Source organism: Propithecus coquereli, unplaced genomic scaffold (assembly GCF_000956105.1).
Source record: "Propithecus coquereli isolate 6110/MARCELLA unplaced genomic scaffold, Pcoq_1.0 Scaffold440, whole genome shotgun sequence".
Lineage (NCBI taxonomy): Eukaryota > Metazoa > Chordata > Mammalia > Primates > Indriidae > Propithecus > Propithecus coquereli.
The window spans coordinates 357285-368452 of NW_012150175.1; the positions used below are offsets into that span (position 1 = coordinate 357285).

At 48.6% G+C, this 11168-nt stretch overlaps 1 protein-coding gene across 1 annotated transcript in view; it reads left to right on the forward strand.

Moving 5' to 3' along the window:
* Nucleotides 1-4060: 4060 nt before the first annotated feature.
* AVPI1 (arginine vasopressin-induced 1) overlaps nt 4061-11168 on the forward strand; it is an 8623-nt gene continuing 1515 nt past the window's right edge. Inside the window, exons 1-2 of the mRNA XM_012654479.1 lie at nt 4061-4142; nt 10389-10685. Of these exons, the coding sequence (XP_012509933.1) occupies nt 10399-10685 (287 nt within the window). The 5' untranslated portion in view covers nt 4061-4142; nt 10389-10398. The remainder of the gene's footprint in view (nt 4143-10388; nt 10686-11168) is intronic.

Genomic DNA, 11168 nt, shown 5'->3' on the forward strand with positions numbered 1-11168 from the left:
TTTTAAGACAGGGTCTCGATCTGTTGCCCCAGCTAGAGTGAGTGGTATCATTATAACTCACAGCAACCTCAAATTCCTGGGCTCAAGCGATACTCCTGCGTCAGCCTCCCGAGTAGCTGGGACCACAGGCACATGCCACCAGGCCTGGCTAATTTTTCTGGGTTTTTTTGTAGTGATGAGGTCTTGCTATGTTGCCTAGGCTAGTCTCAAACTTCTAGGCTCAAGCAATCATCCTGCCTTGGTCTCCCAAAGTGTTAGCATTATAGGCCTGAGCCACCACACCTGGCCTAACTGTGACATTTTTGAGGAAAAAAGGCCAGTTTTTGTAGAATATCCTTCAGTTTGGATTTATCTGATGTTTCCTTCTGATTAGATTCAGGTTACATAGTTCTGGCAGGAATATCACAGAAGTCATGTCATGTCTTTCCCAGTGCATCACATCAGGAGGCACATTACGACACATTACAACATTACGGCTAATTTTTCTATTTTTAGTAGAGATGGGGTCTTCCTCTTGCTCAGGCTGGTCTCAAACACCTGAGTTCAAGCAATCCTCCTGCCTTGGCCTCCCAGAGTGCTAGGATTACAGGCATGAGCCACTGAACCTGGCCTAGAATGGTGTATTTTTTTAGTGCTTCTATAATATACCATTTCTCTGCAGGATTTGCTATTTTCAGCCTGTCCAGACTGTAAGTGGACAGAAGAGGGCTGTAGTTTAAGCTGCCTTGTGTAATGTCCTAAGCAGAGTGTGCTTTTAAAAGTTTAAGCTGCCTTGTGTAATGTCCTAAGCAGAGTGTGCTTTTAAAAAAAAGTTTAGAAGCCAGGCATGGTGGTGCATGCCTGTAATCCCAGCTACTTGCGACGCTGAGCCTGGAGAATTCCTTGAGCCCAGGAGTTCAAGACTGCAGTGAGCTATGATCACACCACTGCACTCCAGCCTAGGTGACACAGCAAGACCCTGTTTCTTTAAAAAAAAAAAAAAAAAAAAAAGAAATTTAGAATGCCCATGATCATTTATCAAGAAAAACAGCGTTAACTCAAAAGTTGCACAGCTGCCTGTCAGTTGAGTGTGAAAGTTCTCTCTGCTCTCCCAGAAGTGGACAAACAGCAACACGAAATCCACAGGAACAAGTCTAAGCCCCATCAAGGGACCACAACTGTCCAGATGCTTGAACCACCTCTGCAGGACAAAAAGAGGGAAGGATTCCAATCTGGTTTAGCGTCTGTAACAAGGTATATATATATATATGCACTCAGCCTACAGCAACTCACTTCATCCTCACAGCAACATTGAGAGGTGGGTATGATTATTCCTATTTTAAAGATGAGAAAATAGAGAGGCAGAAAGGTGGTCATTTGTTTAAGATTAAACAGCTGGAACCCCTTTCCTAGCCTCTACTTCCCTTGAGGATAAAAACTAGCACCGAGTTGAACCACACTGGAGCCTAAGACAAAAGGAAAAATATGTGCCCCTATATGCACTCACCCAAATATCCTTCCATATTTTGAACCAAATGGAAAAAAATGGGCAAAAGCACCACAATCAAAAAATATGACTATATACAAATCTTGTTGTCCAATCTGTTAACATGCTATTGTCAACCCTCACGAAGCCACTTGTCAGGGAATGCCATGTAGTGCAACAGGGTGATTAGAAATGACCGTTTCTATTGTAAAATAATGCAGGATCATAAACAATAGCCTGTCTTCATTTTAAATTTTGATACTCTGTTCACCAAGGATTTTTTGCATTGATTTTGATCTTTTAAAATACTGCATTTGTCTTGATTACTTAGTTTTTTGGTGCCCTCTTAAATTTTATACCTGAAGAGAATTCCTCACTCACCTCACCTTAATCTGGGCCCTGGGTAAAACGAAATCTTGGCCTGAATTACACCAGGTATCCATTCCTATGAGTTGACCTTCTCTAAACTGGGCTCTACTGGGGAGTGGTTATTGCATCCAGCGCCAGTTTGTGGGTTCCAGATGGGCACTGTGGAAGTGCCCCATCTTCTTGCCAAAAGTACTGAATCATAGAGCTGTAACAATAGAAATGGTTCCACTGTGTGGTAAGCACACGATCACATGCCTGCAAAAATGTTTGGAGACACCAGATATTCTCCACCCAGCCTTAGTCACATCTGACCCAGAAGCCGCAAGTTCCCGATTCCTACCTTGGTATGCTCTTCTGAGCTCACGGCATCAGAAGTCCTAGGTTCTCCAAGCACTGATATGCCAAGAATTTGGCTTTCCTATTGCTTAGAACCGGCCAGAGGAAGTCCCTGGCTTAGAAGCCCAACCTCTGGTTTAGGAGTGGGCACAGTCCCCTCCTTAGCCTAGCATTGGCTAAAAGACTTTGCAACAGTACTTTCCACTGGAGATAAACATTGCTGATTTCTTTGTTCTTTTCAACACTTCCTCGGGGCTTCAGGAAAAAATGAAAAGAAATCACTGTTAAAACCCTCTCAGCTACAGCACAACACTCGCTGATGCTGTTTTTGTGCAGAAGGACGGAGACAGGAACCAGAGATTGTGGGATGAGGAAGAACAGCTCCCAAACATCCCTTTCACCTTGCAAAAGGGAACCCACAAATCCCTGCGTGGCTCTTACTCTTCCCCTTGGAACTTTTACAGAAGAGAAAGCAAACTTAAATGAATAGGAGATCAGCTTTGAAGTGAAAAAGTCAGGGAGACCCAGGTGCCTTTCCTGACCATTGGTGAACAAGTACACAACCACCCCACATCTTCCAAAGAAGAAAACAAGCATTTACCAAGGGCCTATTAAAAACCCTGCATCCACTCCTGCCCCCTCCAATCCAAGTTACAAGCTGCAGCCAGTGTGATCCTCTAAAAACATAAGTTTATCACGAGGATGAAATTAGCCAGTATTTGTAAAGTGCTGACTGGCACTACTGGCACACAGTAAGTGCTACAGAAGGACTATAAATAAATACAGTACATACAATGTTATTCCCTGTGTAGACCCCTCTTGGGATCACACACAAAATTCCTCACTGCCTGTCTGTCTTCTGCTTGCCACCAGCTCTCCCTCGCTAGCCTCACTCCAGGTCTCATTTAATTCCTCCGACTCAAGCTACCTTCTGGTCCTAGCACATGCCCTTCCCTCTTCCCTGAAACACTCCTCCCAGATCCACTCCTTTTCTTTTGACTAACTTCGACTCCTCCTTCCGATCTCAGCCTAAATGTTACTTCTTCAGCCTACCAGGACCTCCCAGAGGAAGCTTAGGTGCCTCCATGTTTACTCTCTTATTGCCATAACATTGATCACGATTGTAATCACATACTAAATGTTTTTAGGTTCTTTAATGTCTGCTTCCCTTATTAGACTCTAAAGTCCCCGAGGGTAAGGGCTGTAGGTCTCTCTGTCACTCCTGTTTACTACTACCTATCAAGGAACCCGGACGTCGCAGGTCACTAACGAACGTCGTCGAATGAATACAAACTTTTTAATACTGGCCCAGGTAACTGGCCCAAAGTAGCACAGCTGATCCGATTCGAACGCACGACATTCTGGCTTTGACGCCCAAGGCCTCACTGCAGCACTAACTGCCCCCTCTAACGCTAAAGCTGGAGCCGGAACGCAGGTGGGCTGGGAGGTGAGTTTCAGGATCTGCAGAGGGCCACGCGCGTCGCGCTGACTTCGGGCCCGGGGGAAGGGGCATCCGTCACGTGTACCCTGCAGGGCCAGCCGCCGCCGCACCCTGGGGCAGGAATGCAGCCCCGCCCGCTCCCGCGCGGGCGAAACCACGCTGGCCCCGGGGACTGACGTCAACGAAGGGGGCGCCTCGGGCGCGGCGCGAGGGCGACGGTGGGAGGGTGGCGGGGGAAAGGGGCCGGGGAGGACACGCCCCCTCGCCGCTGCTACGCCACTGATTGGACTCGGGGAATCTTCGCACTCTGTTTTCGAGGCCGGCGGAGGGAAGGGGGCGGGGAGGACACGCCCCCTCCCCCTCTGCCGCCGCTGATTGGCCCACGGAGTCTCCGCGTTTGATTTTGGAAGGCTCGCCCCGGAGCCCACACCAAGGCTGGGGCCGAGGATTGGCTGTTCCGGAGCTAGGGAGCGCGTTCTCCAGGGAACGGTGGCTGCGACCGAGGTGGCCCGGGCCAGCTCGGGCAAGCAGGTACGTAGGTCGGCGGCCCGGCACGGCGCTGCGGTGGGAGCCCGCGGGCGGACCGTCGGAGCCAGGGTACCATCGGGACGCGAACTCCCAGGTCCCCTTGGGGGCAGTCCTGCGAAGCGGCCACGTCTGAGCCCGGGGGACAGACCCGTGCTGGGGATGTCGCCGTTTGACCTGGGCCAGGATACCTTCTCCCAAGCTCTTGTGCTGCCGGTGAACGTTGCCTGGCCCTTGCGAGCGCCTTCGCGGCAGGAAGCCCAGAGCTGCCCCCACCCTTTCGAAAGGCCGTGGAAGGGGTTGGGGTGGGCCATTTTAGCTTGCCCCTATCCCGATTTGAGGTCTGCCGAGGCTGCCCTTCAGCGGGGTGAGCACCCGCTCTAATTCCGCACGGAGCGGTGGAGTGTAGAGGGCACAGAGGCTGGCTTGGGAGTCCTAACTTTGGATCCCTGGGCTTTCCAAAAACCTCAGAAGCAGATAGCAGACTCCAAAAGGTTTCGGAGTCTTCTGGGCCCTTACTTCCCCCAGAAGACCTCGTCAGCCATCTGGCAGGAACAAAAATAACAGTGGTTGAGAGCGTGAGCGCTGGGGTCAGACTACTTGGGTTCATATCGTAGCCTCCAGCACCTACCAGCTGTGTGACTTTGGGCAAATTACTTAACCTTTCTGAGCTCAGCTTTCTCATCTGTGAAAAGGGTATAACGATAGCACCTCCTCATAGGTAGTGATAGTGCCACCTCATGGGAGAAATAAAGAGAGCAACCACTGTGGGGTGGGGGGGAGGCAGGGGCAACATACATAACCTAAACATCTGTACCCCCATAATATCCTGAAATAAAAATAATAATAAAATAAAAACGAGAGAAAGAGCAATAAAAAAAAAAAGAGAGAGCAACCACTGAAAAGTGGCCTGTTCTGCTCTTGATACTAACAAGCTGCCTCTATGATTTTAATCATAAAAGCTATGATTTAAAAGTACACAGATGAATCCATCTACCTTTGCCTTCTCCCCCCAAGAGTGAAGGTCCCTTTTGGTGGAGTTCACTGGCTGTGATGATGAAAATGACAATGATTCTATAGTCCCTGGTAGTTAAACAATCTTTCTCTTACATCATTCATTCATTCAACCGACATATATGGAATGTCTGTTGTATGCCAAGTACTATGATGAATGCTCTCACATACTTTATCTTCCTTTTTCAGTTAACGGTTATTTATTCTCACCATTTTGATGATGAGCAAACTGAGGCAGGGAAAAACAGATTGGTCCAAGGTCACCCAGTTATTAGTGGCACAGCCAGAATTCAGGGTTCTTGAACTCTTGAACACTTACTCCTAGACCTAGTAGTAGTTTATATCCAAGTCATATCTCAGAATTGGTCTGGGGAAAGGACTGAGTTCCTTTCTCTACCTCCTGGGGCACAGATTTGGAGGCCAACATGTGTCCAGTTCTCTAGGCACACATGGCTGTGGCTAGGCCTTATGGGGTGGGGGAGCCCACACAGCCATTTGGACTGGGCTTCCCACTTAGAAGTCCCAGATTTTGGCTGTTGTCCAGTGGCATGTCTGTGCAGGGTAGCAGGCCAGGACCCCAATTGTTGATTTAGGCCTTGGGCCAGAGCTGCTAGTTATTTTTCTAAGAGGCCCTGGCCTCTGATTAGAGATTATTGCCATCACCTGGGTTCTCCAAAGGGTGCATGCTGTGTGAGGACCCAGGAGTTGTCAGCTCAACCAAGTGTATTCTGCCTCATGGTTACCTGCACCTCCCTGAGACCATAGTGAGATACTCACCTATAACAGCTGTCTGAACTGAGCTTCATATATTACAAAGAGTGCTCAATTGTGTACCATATTTATAGATTTAGAAGGGTGAGTCACTTTTTAAATATATTGCTTTGTTAGAGCTCTACAGTTCTTCACTTACTGTTTGAAAACAAGTTGAACTTTGTCATTTTCAACATTTGGTATTTACTTTAGGGCCTCATTTTTAACCTAGTTTGTGTTAAACTGAAGTACTTTGCAATCAGTTTTTACTCATTTGTGCACAGACCTATGCTTATCTTCTTTTATGGTCAGCTCTGAAATGAAAGATCCATTTATAATCTTTTAATAGCCCCATGGTTTCATTTTCCAGTTTTAAAAAGTACCATTGTTCAAGTATACACTGACTTTCCTGAATTAAGGTCTTGTCCAGGAAATGAGAGGGACAGTAACTACTGAACACATTGAGTGAAACAGGAAGAGTTTCTTCTGATAGTAAGTGTTCTGAATTAGGTGGGCATGGTGGTGAGCAACTGTAGTCCCAGCTACTCTGGAGGCTGAGGCAGGAGTATCGCTTGAGCCCAGGAATTTGAGGTTGCAGTGAGCTATGATGCCACTGCACTCTAGTTCTGGCAACAGAGCGAGACCCTGTCTCAAAAAAGAAAAAAAGTGTTCTGACTCACCACTTTATTAGTTTTCCCAAAGCTTACCATCTAATCCTATCTGGAACCCACCTATTTTTATTCCCAGCCTCACTCTGCTGTCTGCATCCCTGGGTGGGAGGCAGAGCCAAGAGTGAGGAGCCAAGTCCCCCTCAAGGTTCACGGAGGGTATGGTTGAGGCTGGAGGCTCAGACCCTCCCAGATGGTTTCTTGTTGGTGCATTTGTAACGAGGCTGGCTGGAGGCTGTGGGGTCAAGGCCTTGTAACCCTGGCAGAGGTTACTGGGACTGCCTGGGAATCAGGCCCCAAGCCATTTCTTCCTCGAGGCAGCTGCTGCCACTGATCCTTGTTGCCCTTCTTTCCCTGGGGAGGTGAGGTTGCCTGAGTCTGAGAAGCAAAATCACCTCCTCTCCTACCACCGTAGACCGGCCTAGGAGCTGCCTCGGGCTTGGCCGTAGCCAGCTTACGTCATTAGGGAGCTTTAGAGCAGTGAGTTCTCTGCTACCAGATCTCAACTCTACAGCCCACTGCAGCAAAACAGTGTCTGGCCTCCAGAGGAGATTGAGGGAGGAGAAAGGGAGCTGCTGGTTGGGGAGTTTCCTAGCACCCAGTTAGCCAGACCTGTCCATACATGCTGCCCCTAGGCCCTGGCAGACAAGCAGCCCCATCCCTCCTTCCCTGCAGACCTTCTCCCAGCACCGCTGCAGGCCCTCAGAGACCATCAGCATCAGCCTGTTCTTACAGCAGTAAGGGGGGAACTGGCCCACAGAGGTGACATGTATTGCCAGAGGCCCCTCAGCCAGTGAGTGGCAGAACTAGGGCTCCAACCCAGTCCTCTGACTCATAAGCCAGGGCTCTGTGTGCTGGGCTGGGTTGTGGTTCTAGATTTCTTTTGTGGAAGGTGGGGATCTTCCTCTTTAGACTGCCCAGGCTTCAAGGCTAGGGCAGCCGTCACCTAGTAAACAGCCCTGACGCCAGCGAATAGACTGAAATAAATTCCACAGCCCACGCCTGCCTCCCCCAGGTGGGATAATTCATCTTCCTTCCCTTTCTGTTGGGGTGGGCTTTGCCCTTTGTGAATGAGGTGGGGATAGTGAAGCGCTCCTCCTGGAAATGCTGTGAAGATGTGTGCTTGGAACTGCTTGGCGGCGGAGCCAGCTGAGGGGTCGAAAAGCCTGGGCTGCAGTCGGAAGAACAGGCTCTAGCCTGGGCCGAGCCACTGGTACTCGCGTCCGTGTCTACCTCTCAGCTCCCTTTGCTCCTCTGTGGAATGGGATAACAGCCCCTAATTCCTAGAATTGTTTTGAGGATTAAATGATATCACATATATTGCCTGATAACAGAATAAACATCCCATAGTTAGCTTTTGTTTCTCTTTATCAACCTAAAAGTGTTACTTGGTGACGGTTGTCTTCCGGTCACAGCATGTTTATGTCACCCAGCCCTGGGGGCTTACTGGGTTCCCATAATAGTGCCTAAGGAGAGGCAGATTTTAAAGTTCCCATTTTCCAGATAAAAGTCCAATTTTTTTGAAGTTAATTTATTTGGAAGTCTTCTGTGGGTTTATTTTGGTTATTAAATCTTTTGGAAAGAGAGTGGGGTGGTTCTTAGGATAGAAGGCCCAGAAACTGGGCCAGCCAGGGTGAGTGTGGAAATTACCAGAATAATGAGGGTGACTACAGAGGTTAAGGGAGGGACCCTACTTCAGGAGTCTGAATGGGGTGGAGAGATGACTCACTCTCTGGAGAACAAAAGGCAGGTTAGGGTAAGGGTTACTTCTGCAAGTGGGTTGAGGATAAGAAATTGGAAACGCTTTTATTTGTAAGGTTCTGTACTGTTTGCTCTTTTTACAATGAGCATGTAAATGTTTTTATTAAATGTATTTTAACTTTCCTTTTCCCCCTTTTGAAGCTGGCTGACAACTGTCTGCGGCTAGCTGTGGAATGAGGTCTGCCTCTGGCAGCCGGGCCCTGGGAGCAAACGGGACCTGCCTCTTCCCTCCCCCGCTGGGCCTGGCGCTGGGAGAGGAGGGGAGGGAGCACTGGCCTGGCCTCAGCTGGCTCTGGCCACCCAGCTTGGAGGAAAAGGAGAGTTCACATCATACCCCTGACCCAGGTACAAAGGTCAAGAAAGCCAAAAAGAGGGGCATTAGCATTTTCAGTCCTCAGTAGCTGTGGAGGATTGGTTCCGAGCCTCCTGGGATGCTCAAGTCGCTTATACAAAATGGCATATAATATTTGCATATAACCTGCACACACCTCCCACATATTTGATCTCTAAGATTATTTCTAATACTTAATACAATATAAATGCTATGTAAATAGTTGTTATATTTTTATTCTTTTAGAAATTTTTTTCTTTACTCACCCCTACACAAATGAAGATGTATTGATATTTTATTTGTATTTTTTTTATTGTTGTATTGTTGTTTTTATTGGTTCCCCCCCCCCCCGTATTTTTGATCCACAGTTGGTTGAATCCCTGGATGCGGAACCTACAGATACTGAGGGCCAACTAGAGCCCTTAGTGGGTGACTGATACACTAGGCTCATTTAATCCTTTCTATAATTCTGAGAAGTGGGTATTATTACCCCCATTTTACAGTTAAGGAAACAGGCTCAGAGAAGTTGAGTAACTTGCCTAAGGTCACACAGCTAGGAAGGTGGCAGAGCTAGGATTCAAACCCAATTCTGTGTAATGCCAAAGTCCTCGGCCCTTGTCTCCAGGCTGTTTTTCAGTCCCATAGCTTGTTCAGGCTGTACTGGAGAGACAAGGATAAGGTGGGTGAGCTTCTTAAGCCTTCATTATTCAAAGTGAACCATCTAGATACAAGGGAGATAATTTTCATTTCCTGCATATGATGGAAGACACTGACACAAGAGCCTAACCTCTGTTGAACGTTCTTATAAATTTTAGCCTCTGCCCTTAATAGTATATTCTAATCATCTTAGCCTCCTCTTCTGTCCCGTGTCTCTCTGTAGGTCCTTCGGACTGTGGTTAGATCTGATTGGTCTTTCTCATACTGTGTGTGCTAAATTATTTCGTTCGGTTCATCTCCAAGGTCTTGAAAATAGGAGGCGGGATGATTGTTCTCAGTTTTCTAGATTGAAAAGCAGTCTAGAACACTCAGCACTGTTCTGAATGCTTGTCTTCATCAGTCTTCACATTAACCCTACAAAGCAGGTATACGAGCTGCTATGTTTACATAGGAAGCAGCTGAGGCACGGAGGGCCACCTGGCCAGTCAGTGGGGGAGGCAGGTGGGACTCCAACCTGGGTAGCCCAACTCTTGTCCTATCTCTGTGCTACAGTGCATGGGCACCGTAGAGGTCTGGGTTCTAGTCCCAGCATAACCGTGGATGACTTGACCTTTCTGTTCCTGATTCTTCATCTCTGAAAGGAGGAGGATAAAAATATCTACCTGATAGGGCTGGTGTGTGCCTTATACATGTTAAGTGCTCAAAAAATTAGAGCTGCTGCTGGGCACCTTAGTGTCTGTGTGGCCTTTAGAGCCAGGTGAACCTGGTTCCATCCTGGCTCTGCACTTACACTTGACTTTGTGATCACCAGCAAGTAATTTAACCTGAGTCGTACTTCTTCATCTGAAAATGGGGATAAACAGTAATTTTTGCCTCACAAGTTGCTGTGAATCTTAAATGAGATAATACAGGCATCTGACGCATAAGCACTTAGTGTTTCTAAGGCAAGAGACTTCCTCCGGCTTGGCTCCTGGAGAATGGGAACACCAGAAGCTCTTGCATTAGAGTCAGGACCCCTGGTTTGGGAAGGGCCTGTTGAGCTGCTGATGTCCCCTTCCTTTCTGTCCTCAGAGCACCCACGATGGGCACCCCAGCCTCTGTGGTGAGTGAGCCGCCACCCTGGCAGGCCCCGACTGAGGCCCGGGGCCGCAAGCAGGCCTCAGCCAACATCTTCCAGGATGCTGAGCTGCTGCAGATCCAAGGCTTGTTTCAGCGCAGTGGGGACCAGCTGGCTGCGGAACGGGCACAGATCATCTGGGAGTGCGCGGGGGACCACCGTGTGGCCGAGGCCCTGAAGAGGCTGCGCAGGAAGAGGCCCCCAAGGCATAAACCCCTGGGCCACTCACTACACCACTGCAGCCGGCTCAGGTAGGTTCCTGGGACTGGGGCGCTGAGGGAGGGCGAGCACTAGGGATGCCTAGAGAGCACTAGCACTTCCTGGCAGTGAGACCTGCAGCTAGCTACCTGGCCCCACTGTAAAGTGCCTACCACTGGGGTTGTTGTAAGGTCTCCACAGCACCACCACTTGGTTGGCACTTAAGATTGCTGTTACTGTTGGAGTCACACATGACCCTGTGAACTCCCATGGAAAGGGGTGCCTGAGTCGAGGCAGCATCACCCCATCTTGCAGTGATTCTCAGCCAGGTAGGAGGAAATAGTGTTCGGAAGAAGAAAAAATTCTGTTTACCTGTTGTAACATTCAGAAGTAAGCCTGGTTAAAATCTTGGCTGTGAGATTACAGAGAATATAGCATCAGAAGGTACTATAGAGGCATCGTGTGGACATGGTGGCGCATGCCTGTAGTCCCAGCTACCCGGGAGGCTGAGGCAGGAGGATCGCTTGAGCCCAGGA